This window comes from Ornithorhynchus anatinus, chromosome X1 (assembly GCF_004115215.2).
Source record: "Ornithorhynchus anatinus isolate Pmale09 chromosome X1, mOrnAna1.pri.v4, whole genome shotgun sequence".
Lineage (NCBI taxonomy): Eukaryota > Metazoa > Chordata > Mammalia > Monotremata > Ornithorhynchidae > Ornithorhynchus > Ornithorhynchus anatinus.
This window is the reverse complement of record NC_041749.1, coordinates 9,650,391-9,676,530: the sequence shown is the minus strand read 5'-3', so window position 1 is coordinate 9,676,530 and position 26,140 is coordinate 9,650,391. Positions and strand designations below refer to the sequence as shown.

The window sequence follows — 26,140 nt, the reverse complement described above, 5'->3', positions numbered from 1 at the left end:
TATTCTTTTCCCTATATCAGTGTCCCTGTAAGAATCAGGCTGTCAGATAGCCATTCTGTTGTGATGTATCTGTTCATATTTTTTTTTTCCATGACATTTTTTAAGTGTTTACTCTGTGCCAGGCATTGTATTAGACACTGGAATAAATACAAGATTATCAGGTTGGATGCAATCCGTGTACCACAAAGGTCTCTCAGTCTCAATCTCCATTTTTCTCAAGAGGAAAAAGAGGCACAGAGGAATTAAGAGACTTCCTCAGAATCAAACAACAGGCAAATGATGGAACCAGAACCCAAGTAAGGACAGAGCCTGAAAGAGCCCTTTTCTTTCTGCAGGCCACCAAATCTGTGACCAGAGAAACTACTTAGCCTCCCATCTTCCAGTCATTCCTCTCAATCCCCTTCTGAGTTGTTACAGATTCCCCCTCTCCCTGTTGAGAAGCAGCATAACATCGCAGTTAGAGCAGGGATTGGAAATCAAAACGTCACAAGTTCTCATCCTGGCTCTGCTTACATGTCTGCTGTGTGACCTTGGGCAAGTCACTTAACTTCTCTGTGCCTCAGTTTCCTTATCTGTAAAATGGGGATTAAGACTGTGAGTCTTGTGTGGAACAGGGACTGTGTCCAACCCTATTATCTTGTATCTATCCCAGCATTTAGAACTATGCCTGGAAAATAGTAAATGCTTAACAAATACCAATATTGTTATTATTATTACTGTTGTTATTATTGTCAAGTCCTCTGGGTCCCAGTTCCATGGTCTTACCACTAAGCCATGCTGCCTTTCTAATGGACATATCCTCATAGGACCATTCTTTTTCTTTATTGGTATCAATCAAGGAAGGTGGTTAGCCACTGATGGTTTGTAGAATGTTCTCTTGTTTAGGGTGAACAGACAATCACTCCCCACCTTCAAAGCCTTATTAAAAATATGTCTTCTGGAAGAGGCCTTCCCAATAAGCCCTCATTTTCATCTTCTCTTACTCTTTCTAAGAGATTTGCACACTTTATTCACCCCTCCCTCACTCCTAAAACACATATGTACATATCCATATTTTAATTATGATTGAATGAATATACTTACCATCATCTTCTTCTTCAATTCTCCTCCTCCTGTTCCTCCTCCTCCTTCTCTTTCTCCTGTTTCTCTTCTTCTTCTCTTCTCCCTCCTCCTCCTTTGCCTTTTTCCTTCCTCTTCCTTTTCTTCCTCTACCTCCTTCTCTTCTTCCTCTAACTCCTCCTCTTCCTCCTCCTTTTCCCTTCCTTTTCCTCTTCATTCTCTACCTCCTCCACCTCCTCCTCTCTGTAAATTTTTGCAGTTTCTGTCTCCCCCGTTAGATTTTTAGAGAAGCAGCATGGCTCAGTGGAAAGAGCATGGGCTTGGGAGTCAGAGGTCATGGGTTCGAATTCCGGATACCCCACTTGTCAGCTGTGTGACTTTGGCCAAGTCACTTCACTTCTCGGTGCCTCAGTTCCCTCATCTGTAAAATGAGGATGAAGACTGTGAGCCCCATGTGGGACAACCTGATTCCCCTGTGTCTACCCCAGCGCTTAGAACAGTGCTCGGCACATAGTAAGCGCTTAACAAATACCAACATTATTTTATTATTATTATTATTATTTTAATCACCTTGAGGGTAGAGATCACGTCTATTAACTCGATTGTATTCTCCCAAATCTCTAGTAGCATGTTCTGAACAAAGTAGGTGCTCAGTGAATCCAATCAATTAAGAAACATTTTAGTTAGGCATAAGGGGATTGAAGTTTGACTGAAATCAAAACTTGATTACCAAAGTAGTCACAAAAACATTACTGAGGAAGCTGAAAATGTCTGACCTGGAAGATCAGTGGTGTTTATTGAGCACTTACTTTGTGCAGAGTATAGCACTGAAAGCTTGATCTGGATGGTTTAACCGTACCCTGAAAGCAGGGGTGACACCGGGTGCTATCTCGAGGACCTTTTCAGATTCCTGGATTCTGGGATTTTGCTCTGAGCCAAATAGCAAGAGTGCTATTGTGACCTAATTGTGTACGTCTGTGAAGTCATTGTTCCAAGAGTGTGAAACAAGTGATTGAAACTACTCTCTTGAATCAGATCACCAGTTCAATCAGTACAGAATGATTAGATAGCTTCTCATGTGTTCTTTCCTGTATGTCATTTCCCAAGCTGTTGAAGTTAATTCCAGTTTGAAAATAGTAAGAACTGTTTAAGAGTAGCATATATCTCTTCTTCCTTCATGTACACAGAATATTTTTATAGTTGCAATCATTTACTGCTCTTTTATAACATAAAGAAATCTTGCTAAGTTTTAAATTTTGGGTGTCTATGAAGAATGTGCTTCTTGTTATTTATTTTTGAATACACAAAACTGTTAATCTTTTGGGGTTTTTTTTTTTTTTTTTGAGGGCCCCTATTTTTGGGTGTATGCATATTTACAAATTACATTGCCACATTTCGGGCAGGGAAAATGTCTCTCAACTCTGTTAAACTCTTCAAAGTGCTTAATATAGTACTCTGCATACAATAAGCACTCAATGCATCTTAATGATAGATTGATAGCTGTGAGCTCCTTGTGGGAAGGGAATGCCACTGTTTATTGTTGTACTTTCCTAAATGTTTAATATAGTGCTAAGCACTATAAAGTCACCCTGATTAACTTGCATCTATCCCAGTATTTAGAACAGTGCTTGACACATAGAACACTCTTTAAAATATCATGAAATAATCAACCTTATATTTATTTGTATTTATATTAATGTTTGCCTTACTGCTGGACTGTGAGTTCCCTGAGGACAGGGAACATGACTAGAACTCTGTATTGCCCGAAGCAGCATGGCTCAGTGGAAAGAGCCCTGGCTTGGGAGTCAGAGGTCATGGGTTTGAATCCCGGCTCTGCCATTTGTCAGCTGTGTGACTGTGGGCAAGTCACTTAACTTCTCTGTGCCTCAGTTACCTCATCTGTAAAATAGGGATTAACTGTGAGCCTCATGTGGGTCAACCTGATGACCCTGTATCTACCCCAGTACTTAGAACAGTGCTCTGCACATAGTATAGTAAGCGCTTAACAAATACCAACATTATTATTATTATTATTCTTGTTATTAAGCACTTAGCACACTATTCTCCACACAGTAAGGGCTCAGTAAATACCATCTGTTTGATTGTATCAGGGTAATTAGCCACATATCCTCTCAGGATCACACCTGGAGAGGTTCCAGTACTCTCCCAGGCTTGACCATGAGAAGGAGAGTCAAGCAGAGGCCTGTCCTTTCCATTCCTACCTTGGGAAGTGGCTAACGAGTAGAAGGCCATCTGCTACAAGTCAAAACTCCCCAGTGCTGGGCAGCAGCGGCACTGGAGAGTGTCGAGGATGCAGACTCTAGTTTACTGTGCAGAAGGAGGAAATGACAAATCACTTCTGTATTTTTATCAAGAAAGCTCTATGGATACACTACTAGAACGATTGCAGATGGAGGTGGAGCGTTCTGGGAGACATGTGTCTGTGATGTTGCTATGGTTCAGACATGACTCGACAGCGTAAGACAATAGCAATTAGAGTAAATGTCACTCTGCCCCTCAATCCCCCAGCTAGATCATAAGATGTTGAGAGCAGGGTCCACTAGTTTTTTTTTGTTTTGTTTTGGGTTTTTTTTGACTATCTCAAGGTTTTAATGGAGGGCTCTTCTTGATCTTAAATGTGCATTTACAAACATATTTGTCCTCCTTATTCAAAGATGATATAATTATGGTTATCCCCAAGTGATACCTATTTCCCATCATTTGTAAAGCAGACCTAAACTGTAGCTTCAGTCTTAACCTACACTAGAGAAGCAGCATGGCTCAGTGGAAAGAGCACGGGCATGGGAGTCAGAGATCATGGGTTTGAATCCTGGCTCTGCCACTTGTCAGCTGTGTGACTGCGGGCAAGTCACTTCACTTCTCTGTGCCTCAGTTACCTCTGTAAAATGGGAATGAAGACTGTGAGCCTCACGTGGGACAACCTGATTACTCTGTATCTACCCCAGCGCTTAGAACAGTGCTCTGCACATAGTAAGTGCTTAACAAGTGCCAACATTATTATTATTTATACATTCATCGAGAAGCAGCATGGAATTGGGGATAGAGCATAGGCTTGGGAGTTAGAAGGTTATGGATTCTAACCCTGGATCCTTCACTTGTCTCCTGTGTGACCTTGGGCAAGTCACTTCAATCCTCTGCACTCATCTGTAAAATGAGATTGAGACTGTGATCCACATGTACGACAGGGACTGTGCCCAACCAGATTTGCTTGTAGCCACCCCAGTGTTTAGCATGGTGTCTGGCACACAGTAAGTGCTTAAGAAACACCATTATCATTATTATTATTATTATTACGTCCTGGACTGCAGTCAATCCAGTGACTTCAAAACTATGTATATTGTATCACAAATGCTCAGAGTGAGTCTTGAGGAAAAAGAATGGACAGTGGGAGAATACCCAAACAGCTGTTGTTTGTTGAGTTGAAATTAGGGAGCCACAAAGTTTGTGGACCAAAAGCATGTTTGAATTAAAAAAAAAAAAATGAAGCAAAATCTCAACCGGTGATATAGACTTGGATAATTGGAGGCAGAAGCAGAGGGCTGATTAACCTGGCATAGTTAAAGTAGACATGCGGTGAATACCTCGAATAAATACTTCAGGAAGATAGAGACACAAAGAAGGAGAAACAAAAATGACAATGGGCCCTATAGAGAGCAACTAGAATTGAATAGTCAGGGCCCATCTTTAAGTGCATATCCTGTGGTTAGGATTTTCTATCCTTTAAGATCCAGAGTTGTTCCATATAAGGAATAGCCAAATTTGGTTTTATAATCATGTAGCCAATGACTGGATATTTAATTTAATTATTTTATTTAGCATGAATATGTAGGCATATATCTAAAATGTATTTATGGATTTATCTGTAGAGCTCTACGAACTCTGCTAAACGGTACTCTCTCAAGCGCTTAGAACAGGGCTCTGCACACAGTAAGTGCTCAATAAATATGATTGATCGATGTATTTATCAAGATGGTAGTAGTTGGAGAGCCGTGCATTTTAAATATCTATATCTATTTTTTCCCTTGCTAAGTATTTTTTTATCTGTCAGCTGAAGGAGCATGTGGTGGAACCCTACGAGGGACAAGTGGAGCGATTTCCAGCCCTCACTTTCCTTCCGAATATGAAAATAATGCCGACTGCACCTGGACCATCCTTGCTGAACCGGGAGATACCATCGCCTTGGTCTTTACTGATTTCCAGTTCGAAGAAGGGTATGACTTCTTAGAGATAAGTGGCACTGAAGCCCCATCCATTTGGTGAGTGGAAGACTGACATGTTCTAATAGTTTCTTTTTGTTCTTGATATGTCTTTGTCCCCTTTGTTTTTTAGTAGGTTCACTTCATCAGTAAATGTTTCTGTTGTGATTATTTTAGGTGACATGCTTTAAGTGCTTGATTCTTTGTCTTTCTGCATGTATCTGAGGAGGCACTCGTGGAGATGAGGGAGGAGGAGTGATCTGCACAGATGGAGATGGATGGCAGATACTTGTCCATTCCCTCTCCACTCCTGTACAATTTCAGTTTGACAGACTAATCCTCCCATTCCTCGTGCATTTTAGCTAAGTGTAACTGAGAATGGAACACAAACTGGTTGGAGAATGAAGTTGAGACAGAATCCAGGACTTTGGGGAGTTTATTTTTTTGGGGGGAAGGCGGGGAAGGAGAGAAGGGTGTTGCATTTTGGGGGGACCGAGAACGGTATGGTGCAGTGAAAGTTATCTTTTTCTCTTTCCTGGTCTCTCTTTTAACACTCGACTCAAATTCCCACAATAACCTTCCAACTGATGAATCATGTGTACACATGAGAAGAACACCAGTCCTGTGGACATTCAGAGAACCCCAATATCAGAGAACCCCAACTCATAATTAAGTACAGTTCTTAACCAGAGATGCATACTCAAACTTTGAGGAAATCAGGCAGAAGTACTGAAATGAAATGTATTAGTACCCTTTGCATCCATTATTATTTTTATTAGACTCTAGTGGGAACTGTGATTTTGGAGAAACTCATAGTTTTATTGATTGTTAATAATGATCACTGATTGATTTTCATGTTACTGTAAGGTATGAAAGGGCTAACATGGTGAAAGGGGGCATTTCATGAAGGAGCCCCGTAGGGCTTCATGAGGAATTAATGCTAACTTTCCCTGTCTAATGACTATACCAAGGAAAATGTTATGTGTTACTTATCTATTGATTATGATTTTAAGGAATCAAAAAAGTAAGGACAAAGGACTACACAAAACAGAAATAAACTTTAAAGGGACCCTAAGTGGATTTTAGTAATAATGATAATAATGGTAATGATGAAAATAATAATAATAATAATAATAATAATAATAATAATTGTGGTATTTGTTAAGTGTTTACTATGTTCCAGGCATTGTTCTAACCAGGTGGATGTAAGCAAATCATTTTGGGGGCAGTCCCTGTCCCAAATGGGGCTCACAGCCTTAATCGCTATTTTACAAATGAGATCACGGGCCTGGGAGCCAGAAGACCTGGGTTCTAATCCTGACTCCACTGTGTCTGCTGTGTGACCTCCAGCAAGTCACTTAACTTATCTGTGCTTTAGTTACTTCATTTGCAAAATGGGGGGTAAATCCTACTCCCTCCTACTTAGAATGTTCTGAGTCCCATTTGGGACAAAGACTCTGGTCAACCTCATTCACTTCTATCTATCGCTGAGCTTAAAATAGTACTTAAACCAACAGTCAGCACTTAACTTACTGTTACTATTGTTGCTATTATCATTATTATTGTTTTCATTAGTATTATTTTAATGCAATATTAAAGTGTTGTTTTTTACTTTGGAAATTAGACATTTTGTATGCATGCGTAAATTCCACCAGTCTGGAATGTGTACTTAAGTAAAATAGTAAAATAGTACTTGAACCAACAGTAAGCACTTAACTTACTGTTACTATTGTAACAGTTGCTATTATCATTATTATTGTTTTCATTAGTATTATTTTAATGCAATATTATAGTATTGTTTTTTACTTCGGAAATTAGACATTTTGTATGCATGAGTAAATTCCACCAGTCTGGAATGTGGCAGAATTGAGTCCTTTTGTTCTAGACTGTATACTCCTTGTTGTCAGGAAACATATTCTAACAACTCTGTTGTATTATACTTTTCCAAGTCCTTAGTAGAGAGCTGGGCGCACAGTAAGCACTCATTGAATACCACTGTTTGATCGATTCCTGTAATAGTTCATAGCTATCTGTTTACAGCCAAGTAATCTCAGAACCGGACACCTAATATTCCATCCAGAAGCTCTGGGTGAGTCCTCAGATAAATCTATTTTGGTCCCAGGTACCATTGGCGTGACTGTGAGCAAAGCAAACAATATAGAAGTGACTCTGCCTTTTAGAAAAAGGACTTTTTTTAAAGAAAGGTATTGTAGGAAAATGAAATGAATGTAGGTATTGAAAGTGACATTATCATCAGTGCAGTCTTTTTTTTTTAAAAAAAAGCATGCAGTCAGCTCTTCCAGTTTTTGCTATGGTTTGGGATATAATTTGATGGAAGAAGTAGGGAATGTTTTTCAGACAATGCACATATGTCTGGATAGATCTTGATGTAGTAGCTGAAGAAGCGGGTGTGAATTTGGTCTCTCTTTATATGTATTATATAGACTGAATGCACACCCAGTTATTCAGCTAGTACACCGTTCTATCAATCGATCTATCTAATCTATATATCTATAGCTGTGAACATATCTATCTACAGGCATGCACATCACTAGATAGAGACATACACATTTCATCTCAAGTTCATCTTCATGTGGGGCTCTTTAAGAAGGTTTTATGGGAGAATTGACAGCCATGTTTAATAATGTGAAAGGTGTTCAGTGCAGTATTGGGATAATCAACACCAATGCTGATGCCGGTGAAACCACTGTTAAGACGTCACACTCCAGAGCACCTGACGTGACAATGACCATCTTGGTAACTGTAACTGATGGCCAACATTACTGTGGTAATAAGAAAGATCAGAATTTCCTGTTCCATATATCTGATCAAAAGCACTGACTTGCTCACATCTTTGGGCTTCCAAAAAGAGAAGATCAGAGTGAAATAGATCTAGAATATCAAGTAGAGGTCTTAAGCAAATTTGAAACGAGTATGACTTTGAAACAGAGTCGGCTATTGTTTGGGGGATGGTCTCCAGGGCTTTCTCGGGTAAAATGATTTAATCTATTTTTCTTCCTGATTGTGGATTAGACCAATACCTCCCATAATGGCCCTTAGGAGTTTTTTGCAGACCAGACTGCTGATCTGGAAAGCTTCACATCATCAGCCTAAATCCTTGGGTATTGGGTATTAGTACCTTAGATATTGGATCTGCACACCTTGGGCATTTGATATTCACTCCAACCTCAGCCCCTCAGTACTTACGTGCATATCTATGCATCATTTATTTATATTTATGTCTATCTCGCCCTCTACACAGTAAGCTGAGCATAGGCCGGGAATGTGTCTATTGACTTTGTAAAGTGTTCTGCAACAGTAAGCACTCAAATACCATGGATCTACATCAGCAAAGATTTTGATTAGGGTGATGTCCATTTGATTTCGATTTCTCCATTGCTCCTTGGAGCTGACTGACTCCTTGGCTCTGAAGCTGCCATTGAGAAAGCTATCCGAGAGTGACTTTCAAGACATCACCATCCACTGTATAACAATTTATACCTATTGACTCATAGCATTTACTTTGTCTTCATGAGCTGACATTTCAAGGAAGTCAATTTGGTTTGCTTCATTCTCAGGGATCTCATTTTATTTTTCTTTTGAGTATAATTTTGGTTCTATATTATAGATAGGCCTTTTATTTAAAAATGATGCGTTACAAAACATACTATGTTAATTATATAAGTTGTATTTGAATGGTTTCACTTTAAGAATCATATTTATTGAAATCCAGTAAGGAATTAATCCTTCCTTTTTAAAACCTGCGAGAATGCATTTTATATTTGCTTTTCAAAAATCATTCCATTTAAGGTACCCTTTCAGAAATTATACAGATCAAGGCAAGTCTAAGAAGGTCTCCTTTCCTGAGCACTTCCAAATGACAGTTTTTGAAACCTTATCTAGTCTCAACTGGAGCCATTAAAAGGTTCTCCCATTGTTAAATCATAGGAAGAAGAATAAATTTAATTGCAGATGGACATGACCTATTCTGAAGCACAAAGTGGGGTTGAGGAGAATGCAGTGGAAAGCAAGTCCCAATACCTTAATCCTAGATACATATGCAAAGTAACACTAGCCGAATGATTTGTTTTGTTGAGATGATATCTTTTAATATTTGAAAATATAATCTTTAGTTTGAGCTTCATGCATGCTCAATCCCTTTAAACCCAAGCTATGAATACAAAAAAAAATCAGGAAAGCCAATAAGAAAGCAAATTCAAAAAAAAAAAGAAATAATTCATAGTGAATACCACTAATAAAATTCTGTATTATTTTCAGGTAACTTGAAATGAAGTTACATACAAATCTGTTTCAGCAACAATGGTTGCCATGGGGACCTTAGAGCTTCTCTAAATGCAGAAAATGTAAAATGTCGTTATATGTGATACGTTAAATATGAAGAGTGGTGTTTAAGTTCAGTGGATTACAGTTGGGCCTTATGAGACTAGTTTTGAAATTATTTCTGCTTTATAAAAGTTGACTTTACACCAATACCTTGCTTTGGAAGGTTCTTATTGAAGTATAGTCCAGTAATTATACTTTTTCCTTCAGTTAAATGAATGTTTAGTGGTGAAGCTAGCTTAACCTTTTCTTATTGAAGTGATTTAGAGAGAGCAAATCTATCTAATGAAGAAAATACAATTCATTTCAAATGGATTAGTATATATACACAATCAAGATTAAATTGAGCAAGAAAGGTTAAAAGAATTAGGACTCGAAGCCTGGATAAGAGAGTGCTGATCTCCAAGAATTTGAAATACTCCTGAGAAGTGAATGGACAGTTTCAACTGTAACACAAGATCGATGATTGAACGGAGAAGTTGTAACTGTCAGTTTTCTTAATCTCTGGAAAAGGCAGCTAACAGAGGTTGAGGGATGGCCTTCCCGAGAGACCTTTAAGAATAGGTCAGACGATCATTTATCTGGGAGAGTTTTAGTGTCATTAGGACCAGAAACAGAGACTTGCCTAAGTGATCATTAAAAGCTTCCATTAGAGGGATATTTTGAGACCATCCTAGTGTCTTACTTCCCATGATCTTGCATTAACAATAAGGCATTTTACTAAGCGGTATTACAACACATGTTACAAAAATATTCTCCAGAACACAAACTGTGCATATTTCTAAATTCCTAATATTCAGTTTTTAGTGCCTTTTAAATAATGGTCTATAGCATTTTATATACAATGAGATATAGTTTGTGGTTCTAGTAGAACATTTATTTTTTTGTGTCTGTGGAAATTATAAAATGTATCCTCTCTCGGAACAGTGTCCTTCAATATAGCTCTTGGGTTTGTGGTGAATCTGACCACTGGAGTGTTTTTTTTTTTGTTTTTTTCTTTTTGCCCCTCTCTCACCTTCTCTTTCAGTACTCTAGATTGTATGTTCACTGTGGACAGGGGAAGTATCTGTTATATTGTACCCTCCCAAGCACTTGGAAAAGTGCTCTGCACACAGTAAGTTCCCAATAAATGGTAATGACTGACTAACAATCTGGCCTTCCCCAGTTCCTGTGATTAATCATGGCAGTGTTTTGTGCCTTAACCACCGTGGCGCATTGGAAAGAGCACAGGCTTTGGAGTCAGGGCTCATGAGTTCGAATCCCAGCTCTGCCACTTATCAGCTGTGTGACTGTGGGCAAGTCACTTAACTTCTCTGTGCCTCAGTTCCCTCGTCTGTAAAATGGGGATTAAGACTGTGAGCCCCACGTGGGACAACCTGATTCCCCTGTGTTTACCCCAGTGCTTAGAACAGTGCTCTGCACATAGTAAGCGCTTAACAAATACCAACATTTAGATGGCCAGATGGGAATGCCACCTGTCTTCTGATTTCTAGCGTTCCCTAGTAGAACTACTACTAATCATTATGGTACTTGTTAAGTGCTTACAATGTGCCAAGCACTGTTCCAAGCACTGGGGTAGATACAAGTTAATCAGGTAGGACACAGTCCCTGTCCCACATGGGGCTCACACTCTTAATCCCCATTTTTCAGATGAGGTAACTGAAACACAGAGAAGTGAAGTGACTTGCCCAAGTGATTGGTTAAACAGCAGAGAAGTAGCAAAGGCAACATTAGAACCCAGGTCCATCAGACTCCCAGGCCCACGCTCTATCCACTAAGCTATGCTTCTATAGTACTCTTCAAAATCAACTTTCAGCTGCATCTGATGACACCTCTCCCAACTTCTGAATCTTAACTGTTCCCAAATTTAAGTTACAACAGAGAGAGGGAGAGAGCTTAGTCTTCCATTCTGCCCCACCTAATTATATATAGTGGATAAAGTGTTTCCAACATAGACTAGATCATTACCTCACATGTATTCTCTAGGTGACATTTACTCTGGGAATAGGCAGGAGCGCTTGGTTGCATAGCATAGAATATTTATCTGCAGCGTGAGACCATTACCTGCCCCCGAAAGAGTTACCTCAAACCAAACACAATTAGGGCAGTTCCCCTACGGAACATTTTACATCAGCAGGTAGCCAAGTGGTCGTTGAGTAACACTGGACTGGCCTCACAAAGCTAAGCTTTTCTAATGGAAAATTTGTTTCCTGCCAGATATTAAAATCAGGCGAGACTGTAAATGTTTATTGCTAGATCCTTCATCTTTTCTAAACTGTTTGGGAAGAAAGGCTGCATTGTGCCTCAAGGAGAGCAGGACAGTGACTGCATGGAGAGGGCATGATGTGCTTCAGCTTTGGCTTCCACCGTTCAGCCCCAGTTCCGACAATCCTTTGCTTGCCGTAGGACAGTCTTCTTTCATTTTTTGTGCCATTTCAGGTGTTTCATTTTTTTTCCCTAAAGGTCTTTCAGTCACAACAAACAATTTCCCTTCGTTGCTTCACGTTTCTCTATGTATGCCATAGTATATTTTGCTTACTATTTGCAATCATTATAATGTATAATGTACATGACCTTCCATTCCACTCGGCATCTGAGAACAAGCTCCTCTACTCACAGTTTAGTGGAAGGAACGCGGGTCTTGGTGCCAGATTTCCTTTATCTGTAAAATAGGGATAAAATACCAGTCCCATGTGGGACAGGGACACTGCTCCGTTCGTAGTCTATATACCAAGCCAGCATTGAAACATATGCTTAGGAGATAGTAAGCACTTAACAAAAAGCAAAATATGCTAAATTTAAAAAGAAGCTCTTCCCACTTTTCTGAAAGATGAATGTTATGCCATTTGAGAAAAGAGAAAACAGAACAATAGATGTCTATGAAACAAAATGTAAAAATTAAAAACAAAACTAAATAAAACAAAAATAACTGCACTGGTTCTGTGTATGACATGTCACATAAAGAACATTAGTTGTTCAGTCTAAAGAAGGAAAATACTAAGGTTCTAGGTCATTGCTCAATTTGAAAAGATTTGAAATCTCTCTAGCTGGGTAGATCCTGATGGAAAAGACCACGACAAATGCAACATTGCATTCCTTAGAGAAATATTGTATTGCACAAATTACTTAATTCACCAATCCAGTCCTCCATGAAATTGCTGAAACTTTAGGAACAAAGCGGGAGATTAGGGAATTGAGTCAAAATAAAACTGTACGTGAAGATATCAGAAAGTTCAATTGGAATGTAGCAAATAAATTGACTGATTTTAAGAATAAAAAAGGGCCAATATCCTCTCTGCAGAACTCAATTACTAGTGATGGGGGGCAGAGGAGAGAAAAGGGAATAATGGTCTCTTGTGTGTTCCTTTGTATTTTCCAATTTTAGTATTCGAGAAACAATAATAATAGTGGTATTTTTAAGTGTTTACTCTGGGTCAAGGACTGTACTAAGTGCCACCCTAATTACAGGATAATCAGACCAGACACAGTCCCTGGCTCACATGGGACTCATAGTCTAAACAGGAAGAAGGAAAGCTATTTAATCCCCATTATACAGATGAGGAAACTGAGGCACAGAAAAGTTAAATGACTTGCTCAGGGTCACACAGCAGACAGATGGTAGAACCAAGATTGGAATTCGGGCCCATGGGATGCCCAGGTCTGTGTTCTTTTCACCAGGCTATACTAGTGCAAAGGAAAGTGTCATGAGCCCCCGGTTGGTACCGTCCAGGACCTTCCTGGACCGCGGGAGCCTCTGTGACACGCAGTAGAAGTCAAACCACACCTCTGATCACAAGGTTACTGTGAAAAGTTTTTCTACTTAGTTTTGCCAGTGTACAAGAGAGTAATGCATACACACACTCACTCACTCTACCACTCAAGAGTCCAATACCAGTCTGTGGTTAAATGAGCCCGTTCTACAAATGCATCTTCTTTCTGCTTCCAAGTGCTGCGGTCTTCTGCCGCTGTCGAGTGCTGCTTTCTCTGCTTGCTTCTGCTCCTCTGCGTGCTTCCGTGCTGCCTCCAGGTGCCCCCCTTTCTGGCATTCCTCCTGTGATTCAAAGGGGCCGCCTTTTATCTGCCTTAGACATGGCACCTGTGGCTCTACTCGGCAGTCATTGATGGGTCCAGACCCGTTACCCAGTAGAACGGGGAGAGAAAGCTCCACCTTCCCCCACAGGCCCTCAATCACCTGCCTCAGGTAGAGCCCATCAGTGCTTTTGCAAAGTCTCTTCCTTGTTGTTTGCGGGATCACAGATAGTTATTCATAAGGCAGCTTGTTGTGAGCTCACCACAGAAAACCCTCATTTTAAAGTGCTAAATACAGTATGTGTGTATTGACTCACCATGCACGAACTATACCAGCGAAATAGACAACCAAATGTCCCAAGGGCCCTTCAAACCAAACAAGTCATTTCTGCAGGGAAACCATAGTTGGAAGACAGGAGGGAGGCTGAAACCGATCTCTGAATTTAAGCAGAGTTTTTTACTCTGGATGTGCTCAACTCTAGGACTTGGCTTATTACAACCTTGACCTTTTCCCTCAATTAATATAAGTTAATGACGTTGTGTATAGACCCTATGATGTTCCTATTACTTTGTCTTACTGAGTATAAAGCGGTAGGTCTTTCTTGAATCGCACTTTGCTCTTTGTGTACAATTTTTATCCTGCCACCAAATTACAGGAAAAATTAACTAAGTGTATACAATGAGCTTGCCCTCATATTTGGGGATGAAATTACTGCTGGAGATTTGGGCAAGTCCCTTAACTTCTCGGTACCTCAGTTCCCTCATCTGTAAAATGGGGTTTAAGACTGTGAGCGTCACATGGGACAACCCTGAATCTACCCCAGTGCTTAGAGCAGGACTTGGCACGTAGTTAGCACTTCACAAATACCATCATAATTACTTAATCCATAAATTTTAGCAAGTCCCTTCAGGGAAGAGATCACATCACACCACTCTATTGTATTATACTCTCCCAAGAGCTTTGAACAGAGCTCTGCATATAGCAAGCTCAATAAGTAGCATTGATTCCTACGAAAGAACTGCGTTCAATCAACAATCAGTTCCCCACTGTAAAGTCAGGTTGACTACGTTCCGTCCCCCAAATCTGCTACTGTACAGAAGCAACGTGGCTCAGTGGAAAGAGTATGAACTTGGGAGTCAGAGGTCGTGGGTTTGAATTCCGGCTCTGCCACTTAGCTGTAGGACTGTGGGCTAGTCACTTCACTTCTCTGTGCCTCAGTTCCCTCATCTGGAAAATGGGGATGAAGACTGTGAGCCTCATGTGGGACAACCTGATTACCCTGTATCTACCCCAGTGCTTAGAACACTGCTCTGCACATAGTAAGCACTCAACAAATACCATAATTAATTATTATTACTATTATTACTTTACCTGATACAGTGAGTTGAATTGTCTGCCCCACATTCTTGCTTGTTTATGTACAAACTCATAGAGCTTTAGCTGTATGAGTATTTTGCTCTTATCTGCTACTTTCCATGAGTATTATCTATTACCTTTTCCCTCTAGGCTGTAAGCTACTTCTAGGCAGGGCCCATGTCTACCAATAATCTACTTATAAGATGTCATTTAGCACTCTGCACACAGTAGCAGTAATAGTGGAAAAAGCCCAGGCTTAGGAGTCAGAGGTTGTGGGTTCTAATCCCAGCTCCGCCACTTATCACTTGTGTGACTTTGGGCAAATCACTTAACTTATTTGTGCCTCAGTTCCTCAACTGTAAAATGGGGATGAAGACTGTGAGCCCTACGTGGGACAACCTGATTGCCCTGTATCTACCCAGCACTTAGAACAGTGCTTGGCACATCGTAAGCGCTTAACAAATACAAAATTATTATTATTTATCCAGTGATTGATTTCAGTTTTACCAATCTAGAATGAGCAAATCATTCATTCAAACTGCTTTTGGTGTCTATAGAGGGAGTTCTAACTTTTTAAGCTTTTTCAATTTCAGGTTGGCTTCGACCTTTCCATTTTCCATGCATACACACTAATGCTTCGTAACATATTTTAGTTCTTTTGCATTGTGAAACTCTCCAACATTAGTTTTTGTCACCCTATAAGCTCTCCCGTACAATATTAGTCCCTCTCAAAGCTGGTTCCTCTCAAAGCTGGTTCCTCCACCCATGTACTCAAAATGATGTTAGCTCTATGTGAGATTAGTTCCCTAGCACTTCAGTTCCACACAAAATTAGTTAATGCGTTGTCCCACACAGCATTAGCTCAAAACAAAATTAGTTCTCCCTAAGATTAGTTCCACACAGCCTCATGTTGGATGGTGTACCACTGGTCTCAGATCATCATCATGCATTTTTCATTACAAATTCACCAAAGATGGCAGTTTGCTGTCTGAGATTTCACTATTTAGCAACACATACCCACCTATAACTCTCTCAGTGTCACACCTGGAGAGTTTCCAGTCCTCTGCCAGTCTCGACTTCAGGAGGGAGAGTGAAGCAGAGTCCTACCAATTCTATTCCTAGGTTGGGCAGTGGCTAGTGAGTGGAAGGCAATCTGCTACAAGTCAAACTCACCTGTGCTGGGCAGAAGCAGCTTGGGAGAGAGTGGAGGGCAGAGAATTGTTTACTGTGTGGAAGGAGGCAGTGGTAAACCACTTCCATATTTTTACCAAGAAAGCTCTGTGGATCCACTACCGGAATGATTGCAAATGGAGGTGGTGTGTTCTGGGAGAGATGCGTCTATGGCGTCACTATGAGTCGGACAGCATAAGACAACAACATCCCATCTACAAGTGTGTATTTATTGGTCAATTAGACTGTAAGCCCGTCAAAGGGCAGGAACTGTCTCTATCTGTTACCGATTTGTACATTCCAAGTGCTTAGTACAGTACTCTGCACATAGTAAGCGCTCAATAAATATGATTGAATGAATGAATCGTATTTATGAGTGCTTACTATGTGCAGAGCACTGTACTAAGTGCTTAAAATGTACGATAGACAATCCCTGCCCAACAACAGGTTTATAGTCTAAACATGTTTCCCTTCTAGTCAACCAGCACTTTGGGAGGAGGAGTATTAGCTCTTTCAGAATACTAGGGAAGTTTAGTGAATTAGAGCTGGGCAATGGGCTAAATAGTTCATTCTCCCATCACCAGCCTACCACCTCTCAAGAAGTTATGTTAGTTACTCAGAGAATTGGATTTCTAGCGTAAAGTCTCCTCAAACATTTGAAATGCCAGAATAGTGACTTTTCAGATAACCCAGTCTTTCAGGCAGACACATATTAGTTAACCAGTTGTTGCTTTTGAGCTGTGTTATATGTAAATGATGGGGTGGGGTGGAGGCATCAGGGAAGAGGTTTGGAGGAGGGACAGGGTTAAAAGAGCAGAAGCAAGATACAATTTCTTTGCAGATGATTTTTAATTAGAGCCAGAAAATAATCTGGTGTAATGTATCTCCCTGCTTAATGAAAAAGAGTGATGCCTGCTTGGAGAGCATTCATCCGTTCCCATCAAATTTGCTTTGTGCATAGGGAGGGGTACGGAGAGGCAGAAAATTGATGCTTAATTTACAATACATTACTGCTTCTTTGTACCTACTAATTTACCACCTACTATGCCAAAAGACCAAGAAATATGCCTCTCACATTCATCGCGCTACATGGCGAATATTGGAATGAGTGGGCCCACTTAACACCCACCAGGACCATTGGTATAACATTCCGTGGGATCACATTGGAAATAACATAAGGGGATTACATTTATAAGGCCAATAACTTGAGGAAGGATTTACATAAATTAATAGAAAACTGAATTTTTTACCATTACTATCTGTGGTGTTTTTTTTTTTTTTAAATGAATACAATTCTCTCTAATCCTAAACCAGTGGAACATTATCACATATTCAGTTTCTTATATTATCACAATTTCTGAATTTCAACCAACTCTAAAACAGGTAACTACTAGAGTAGCAAAACTAATAAAAACAAAAAGTTGAAAAGATATTGTGATCTGGCAATAGAAAGGGACGTATGGTCAGAACATATCCTATGACTTGGTAGTTAATCAATCAATGATATTTATTGAAAGCTTACTCTAATAATAATGATAAGAATAAGAATAATAATAGTGGTATGTGTTAATTGCTTACTATGTGCCATCCAGTGTTCGAACCACTGGAGTTCAAACAAGCTAATCAGGTTGAACAAAATCTCTGACCCACATGGGCTCACGGTGTAAAGCTGAGGGAGAACAGACATTGAATTCCCTTTTTACAAAAGAGGAAACTGAATCTCGCAAAAGTTAAATGACTTGCCAAAGGTCAAACAATGGGCAAGTGACAGAGCTGGGACCAGGCCCATGCAAGCTCTTTCCACTAAGAACCCTACTTCTTAATACATAGCAGTCTTCTAAGAATAATAATGATGATAATAATAATGGTACTAAGCACTTACTATGTGCTGAGCACTGTTCTAAGCACTGGGGAAGATATAACTTAATCAGGTTGGATAAAGTCCTAGTCCCACATGGGGCTCAAACCTTACAGATGAAGTAACTTGCATTGAGAAGTTAAGTGACTTTCCCACGGTCACACAACACACAGACATGTGGCAGAGCCAGGATTAGAAACCAGGTTCTTCTGACTCTCACATCCGTGCTCTAGTCACTGAACCATGCAGCTTCTTATCTTGGGAGGATCCATGACCTCAAGGATTTAACAAGCTAAGTATCATTGATGGGTTAGATTTGCCACTGATAAATCCCTCAATTATTTGGGGTCATCATTAAAAGATCAAAATCCTTCAAAATCCTTCCCCACTTAATTTGCTGCACCCTAGTTTCATCAACTCAACACCCTAACAGCCCTCGTATGTATCTATGTTTATATAATCACCTGCACATCCAGGGATTTCTTCACTCTTTTCTCCTAATGCGTCTCTACTGCTTCTGGCTTTGTCCTTGTTTTTCTTCTGACATTCACTGCCTGTAATTCTTTTTTTGTCTGCCTCTGCCATTAATCTGTGAGTGGAGTACTCTTGTACTCTCCCAAGCACAAAATTCACTGTCCAGTGCTTAAAAGGCCTTCATTATATGTCCATGCTTGATTGATTAAGCCGCTTTTTGGAAGTTCATTTTTTGATTCTCCCTCTACCACCAAGTAAAATAGAATTGGTGAAGAGGTCCTGTCTTTTTCAATCCACTCTAACAGCTTTAGTCTCTTTCTCTGCTGCTGATTGTCCATCTCTCTCTGTCTCTGTGTTTTGGAAAGTGTGAATGCATGGAATGAGTTTGTTAGCCTAGCAAAAGGGAAATAATAGTCATGAGAAGCGTGAGAATTAGAAGAAAATTTGGGAAAACAAACTATACACCATTAACGAAAGAATAATCTGAGGTTAGTGCACTCTAGTGTACATTGAATCCCACAGATTCTACTTTCCTAGATGGGAAATTGTACAGCAAATATATTTGACAAATCCCTCAAAAAATCAAAGGCTAAGTCAGTGGAGCAATATGGCTCTCCCTCAGCTGGTTTGGGTCTAAGGACAATGACCTCTACCAGCATTAAAGAATCCACAGCCATATTTCACTCCAGTACTACTTCACTCCTTTGCCCGGATGGTTTCTCTGCAAGAACGTTCAGACCATCTTTCCCCACTCCTCAAGAACCTCCAGTGGTTGCCCATCCACCGTTGAACCAAACAGAAACTCCTCACCATGGACTTTAAAGCAGTCAATCACCTTGCCCCTTCCTACTTCACCTCACTACTTTCTTACTGCAACCCAGCCCAAGCACTTAGATGCTGTTCTTCTAACCTCACTCTACCTCAAGCTCATCTATCTCACCACCGAGCTCACTCACATCCTGCTTCTGGCCTGGAACTTCCTCCCTCTTCATATTACAAGCACTTAGTATAGTGCTCTGCACATAGTAAGCGCTCAGTAAATACTATTGAATGAATGAATGAATGAATATCCTACAGATGATTTCTTTCCATCCCTTCAAAGCCTTATTGAAGGCCCATCTCCTCCAAGAGGCCTTCCGTGGCTAAACCTTCTTTCGTTTTCTTCAGTTCCATTTTGCATCACCGTGACTTGCTCCCTTTATTTATTCCCCCTAGCAGCCCCACAGCACTTATGTACGTAGTGGAAAGAGTCAAAGGTCGTGGTTTCTAATCCCAGCTCCACTTATCAGCTGTGTGACTTGGCAAGTCACTTAATTTCTCTGTGCCTCACCTATCTCATCTGTAAAATGGGGATTAAGACTGTGAGCCTCACATGGGACAACCTGATTACCCTATATCTACATCAGCACTTAGAACAGTGCTTGGTACACAAACACTTAACAAATACTATTATTATTATCATTATTATTATTATGTAATTTATTTATATTAATGTCTGTCTCTTCCTTTAGGCTGTAAACTTGCTGTGGGGAGGAGATGTATCTGTTCTGCTGTTATATTGTACTCTTCCAAGAGCTTTGTATCACTGCCCTGAATAATAATAATAATGTTGGTATTTATTAAGCACTTACTATGTGCAGAGCACTGTTTTAAGCACTAGGGAAGATACAGGGTCATCAGGTTGTCCTACGTGAGGATCACAGTTAATCCCCATTTTACATATGAGGTAACTGAGGCACAGAGAAGTGAAGTGATTTGCCCAAAGTCACACAGCTGACAAGTGGCAGAGTCGGGACTCAGTAAGTGCTCAATAAATATCACTGACTGATTGATTGACTGGCAGCTCACTCTCTCTGTGGTTTGGGTCTCAGGATCATGACCTCTCTTGGCATTAAAGAGTCCACAGCCCATTTGCTAAGCTGCTTCTTCTTGCAAGCTAGACTAGAACATGAAGGGAAGACATAAATCCTAAAGGAGATACATAAGGACAGTTTCTCAGGAAATTTAGGACCTGTTTAGTTACTAAATGCTCCTCATTGTTATTGAGCCAATTGTCCTTCCTCCAGTTTCTGTAAACTCGTGTGCAGTGCCAAGTTGTGGGAGTCAATCAATGCTATTTAGCCAATCAATTAATCAAGGGACTATATTGTATCATACTGTATCATGTTGCTATATTAGCACTACTGTATTGTATCATATTGTATCATGTTGCTATATTACCGATTTCGTTTATTACTGTTTATTGTTGTCAGTGCTGCCACCCACCTCTCTGGCCTCGCCATGTCCCTCCTCCCCCCCTCCCCCCTCCCGCCCCTTCCTATCCTCCCCTTCCCCTTCCCCTCTCTCGCTCAGCTCTTTCCCGCTCTCTCCTCTGTCTCCTCCCCCCCTCCCCCTCCCGCCCTAGAACCCCACTTTACCAGCGCTACCCCTCTTCCCCCTCCCCCTACTCTTCCCCCCACCAAACCCCCTCTTCACCCCTCCCCCCTTCTCTCCTCCCCACCCATGCCCCATCCCAGTCCTCTTGTCCCACCGCCACCCCTCATCCCCCTCTCCTCGTCCAGGGCCCCGCCACCTCCTTCCCATCCAAACCCTCCCCTCCCCCCGCCCTTCCCCCCCTCCTCCCCTTGCACCCACAGCTACTTTCAAGTGTGGCCTCTGGAACCCCCGCTCTATTACAGGCAAGCTACCTTTCATCCATGATCTTTTCCTCTCCCGCTCTCTCCTCCTCCTCGCCCTTTCGGAAACGTGGCTCTCTCCCGAAGACACGGTCTCCGCCACCGCTCTCTCCAGCGGAGGCCTCTCCTTCTCCCACTCCCCCAGACTCACCGGTAAGGGAGGAGGCGTCGGCTTCCTCCTCTCGCCCCGATGCCGCTTCCGCACTATCCCTCCTCCCCCCTCCCTCTCCTTCCCCTCCTTCGAAGCCCATATCGTTCGCCTCTACCACCCACTCCAGTTACTTGTCGCCGTCATCTACCGCCCTCCCGGTCCCACCTCCGACTTCTTCAACCACCTTGACCCCTTTCTCACCTTCCTCCTCTCCTTCTCTCTGCCCACTCTGATCCTTGGAGACTTCAACATCCATACGGATGTACCCGACGACTCCTCTGCCGCCCGCCTGCTATCCCTCCTCGACTCTGCCGACCTCCTCCTCCACCATACCGCGCCCACTCACCGACTCGGTCACACCCTCGATCTCGTCATCTCCTACCGCTGCACTATCTCCTCACTCACCAACTCTGAAATCCCTCTCTCTGACTATAACCTTCTCACCTGCCTCATCTCTCACACTCCCTCCCCCTGCAAATCTTCGCTACTGCCCCACAGAGACCTCCGCTCTCTCGATCCCATCCGTCTTTCCAATAGCATCTCGCCTCACCTTGCCTCCCTGTCCTCTCTTCCCACTCTCGACGAGCGGGTCTCCGCTCTCAACTCCACCCTCTCTACTCATCTCGACTCTCTCGCCCCCCTTTCCCTCCGCCGCTCTCGCTCCACTAACCCACAGCCCTGGATCACCTCCTCCGTCCACCTCCTACGCTCCTATGCTCGAGCTGCTGAGCGCTGCTGGCGAAAGTCCAAGCACCGAGCCGACCTCACACACTTCAAATTTATCCTTTCCTGCCTTAACTCTGCCCTCTCCTCCGCCAGGCAAAGCTTCTTCTCCTCCCTCATCGACACCCATGCCCGTCACCCCCGCCGATTGTTCCGGACCTTTAACTCTCTCCTTAGGCCCCCTGTTCCTCCCCCTCCCCCATCTCTCACCCCCAATGATCTGTCCACCTATTTCCTCACGAAAATCAACACGATCAGGTCTGAGCTCCCCAAAGTCACCCCTCCGCCTCTCCCCTCCCCCCCAACAACCCCCTCCCCTACTTCCCATCCTTCCCTGCAGTATCCTCAGAGGAGATCTCCTCCCTCCTCGCAAGTGCCACCCCCTCCACCTGCGCCTCGGACCCCATTCCCTCTCACCTTCTTAAAACCATCGCCCCTGCCCTCCTCCCTTCCTTAACTTCTATTTTTAACCACTCAATCTCCAAGGGTTCCTTCCCCTCTGCTTTCAAACATGCCCACGTCTCCCCCATCCTAAAAAAACCCACTCTTGACCCCACTTCCCCCTCCAGTTATCGTCCTATCTCCCTACTACCCTTCCTTTCCAAAATCCTAGAATGAGTCGTCTACAATCGATGCCTAGAATTCCTTAACTCCCATTCTCTCCTAGACCCCCTCCAATCTGGCTTCCGTCCCCTCCACTCTACCGAGACTGCTCTCTCTCAGGTCACCCGTGACCTCCTTCTTGCCAAATCCAATGGCTCCTACTCCATTCTGATCCTCCTTGACCTCTCTGCTGCCTTTGACACTGTCGACCATCCCCTCCTCCTCCATACCTTATCTCACCTTGGCTTCACGGACTCTGTCCTCTCCTGGTTCTCCTCTTACCTCTCTGACCGATCATTCTCGGTCTCCTACGCTGGAGCCTCCTCCCCCTCCCATCCTTTAACTGTTGGAGTTCCTCAAGGGTCAGTTCTTGGCCCTCTTCTGTTCTCCATTTACACTCACTCCCTCGGTGAACTCATCCGCTCTCACGGCTTTGACTACCATCTCTACGCAGATGACACGCAGATCTACATCTCCGCCCCTGTCCTCTCCCCCTCCCTTCAGGCTCGCATCTCCTCCCGCCTCCGGGACGTCTCCACCTGGATGTCGGCCCGCCACCTAAAACTCAACATGAGCAAGACTGAGCTCCTCATCTTCCCTCCCAAACCCGGTCCGCTCCCAGACTTCTCTATCACCGTGGATGGCACGACCATCCTTCCCGTCCCGCAGGCCTGCAATCTCGGTGTCATCCTTGACTCGTCCCTCTCGTTCACCCCACACATCCTATCCGTTACCAAGACCTGCCGGTTTCACCTCTACAATATCGCCAAGATCCGCCCTTTCCTCTCCACCCAAACGGCTACCTTACTATTACGGGCTCTCGTTATATCCCGGCTAGCTGTGTCAGCCTTCTCTCTGACCTCCCTTCCTCCTCTCTTGCCCCGCTCCGGTCTATTCTTCACTCCGCTGCCCGGCTCATCTTCCTGCAGAAACGATCTGGGCATGTCACTCCCCTTCTTAAACAACTCCAGTGGTTGCCTATCGACCTCCGCTCCAAACAAAAACTCCTCACTCTAGGCTTCAAGGCTCTCCATCACCTTGCCCCTTCCTACCTCTCCTCCCTTCTCTCTTTCTACCGCCCACCCCGCACGCTCCGCTCCTCTGCCGCCCACCTCCTCACCGTCCCTCGGTCTCGCCTATCCCGCCGTCGACCCCTGGGTCACGTCCTCCCACGGTCCTGGAACGCCCTCCCTCCTCACCTCCGCCAAACTGATTCTCTTTCCCTCTTCAAAACCTTACTTAAAAATCACCTCTTCCAAGAGGCCTTCCCAGACTGAGCTCCTCTTCCCCCTCTACTCCCTCTGCCATCCCCCCTTTACCTCTCCGCAGCTAAAGCCTCATTTTCCCCTTTTCCCTCTGCTCCTCCACCTCTCCCTTCCCATCCCCACAGCACTGTACTCGTCCGCTCAACTGTATATATTTTCGTTACCCTATTTATTTTGTTAATGAATTGTACATCGCCTTGATTCTATTTAGTTGCCATTGTTTTTACGAGATGTTCTTCCCCTTGACTCTATTTATTGCCATTGTTCTTGTCTGTCCGTCTCCCCCGATTAGACTGTAAGCCCGTCAAACGGCAGGGACTGTCTCTATCTGTTGCCGACTTGTTCATCCCAAGCGCTTAGTACAGTGCTCTGCACATAGTAAGCGCTCAATAAATACTACTGAATGAATTTATTGAGAGATTAATGTGTGCAGAACACTGTACTATGCACTTGGGAGAGTTCAATGTAACAGAATTGGTAAACATGGTCCCAACCCACAGTGAGTTTAAAGTCTGGAGGAAGAAAAAGAAATTCATATAAATAAATAAATTACTAGTATGGATATAAGTGTTGTGGGGTGAGGGGATGAATAAAGGAGGCAAATCCAAATGCATTGGTGATGAGGCCTAGAAGTCAGAAGAACCTGGGTTCTAATCCTGCCTCCAGCACTTTTCAGCTGTGTGACCTTCGGCAAGTCACTTGATTTATCTGTGCCTTTTACCTCCTCTGTAAAATGGGCAATAAAACTGCAAGTCCTCCGTGGCACATGGACCATATTCAACTTGATTAGCTGTATCAGAAGCAGCAGCGTGGCTCAGTGGAAATAGCCCTGCCTTGGGAGTCAGAGGTGATGGGTTCAAATTCCCGCTCTGCCACTTGTCAGCTGTGTGATTGTGGCAAATCACTTCACTTCTCTGTGCCTCAGTAACCTCATCTGGAAAATGGGGATTAAGACTGTGAGCCTCACGTGGGACAACCTCATTACCCTGAATCTATCCCAGTGCCTGTCACATAGGAAGTGTTTAACAAATCCACCCACACACACAAAAAAGTGGGGGCTTTGCTAGGGAAGGCTTCTTGGAGGAGATGTGTTTTTAATAAGGTTTTGCAGGTGAGAAGTGTGCTCAGCTGTTGGATATAAAGATAACATGGCTCAGTGGAAAGACCCTGGGCTTGGGAGTCAGAGGTCATGGGTTTGAATCTCGGCTCTGCCACTTGTCAGCTGTGTGACTTTGGGCAAGTCACTTCACTTCTCTGTGCCTCAGTTACCTCATCTGTAAAATGGGGATTAAGAATGTGAGCCTCACGTGGGACAACCTGATTACCCTGTACCTTCCCCAGTGCTTAGAACAGTGCTATGCACATAGTAAGCGCTTAACAAATACCAGCATTATAAATGGCATCCTAGGCCAGAGACAGGATATGAGTGAGAGGATGGTGATGGAATGGACAAGTTGAGGAACGGTGAGTAGATTGGCACTAGAGGAGCAGAGTGTGTGGGCAGAGTTGTAATGGGAAATCAGGGAGGTGAGGAGGGCAAGATGATTGAGCGCTTTAAAGTTGATTCATTCATTCAATCAAATTCAATTGTATTTATGGAGGGCTTGCTGTGTGCAGAGCACTATACTAAGCTCTCAGAAAATACAATTCAGCAAGAGAGACAATCCTTGCACACAATGGGCTCACAGTCTAGAAGAGGGGCGACAGGCATCAAAACAAGTAAGCAGGCATCAATAGCATAGATATAAATAAATAGAATTATAGATATAGACACACCATCGGTATAAATAGAATTATAAATATGTACCTATATACACAAGTGTAAGAGGTGTACAATTTTTCCCTGGGGCAAATTGAAATAATTTAATAGCTTTCTACCTTTCAGTTGGGAAATTAGAAACCCAGGGATCTCACTTATCCCCCAAAGCAGTCCAGGACAGTGGCATGAGTTCTGTTTTCTGTTTTGTTTTTTTTTTTTTAATTTAATGAATGGTGATTTTTAAAAATACTTTGGGCATTTACATGGTGTGAAATAAAGCTCCTTATAAAATGTATTTCAAGTAAGATGCAGAGGAATCATCAAATAGAAAGATCTAAATGCTCAAGTAATTTCCCAAGTATTTCAGCATTTTACATAATTACATTAACATTTTTATCCAATTGTATGTCCCTAGTATTTGGATTGTAGTCTAGTTTTATTTCACCTTTTATAACAGCC

General features: G+C 42.5%; 1 protein-coding gene across 1 annotated transcript in view; it reads left to right on the top strand.

The window, feature by feature from the left end:
* The window catches only part of CSMD1 (CUB and Sushi multiple domains 1), a 1,410,881-nt gene that overhangs the window by 742,901 nt on the left and 641,840 nt on the right, over nucleotides 1-26,140 (top strand). The window contains exon 6 of the mRNA XM_029051790.2: nucleotides 5,129-5,336. Coding sequence (XP_028907623.1) covers nucleotides 5,129-5,336 — 208 coding nt within the window. The remainder of the gene's footprint in view (nucleotides 1-5,128; nucleotides 5,337-26,140) is intronic.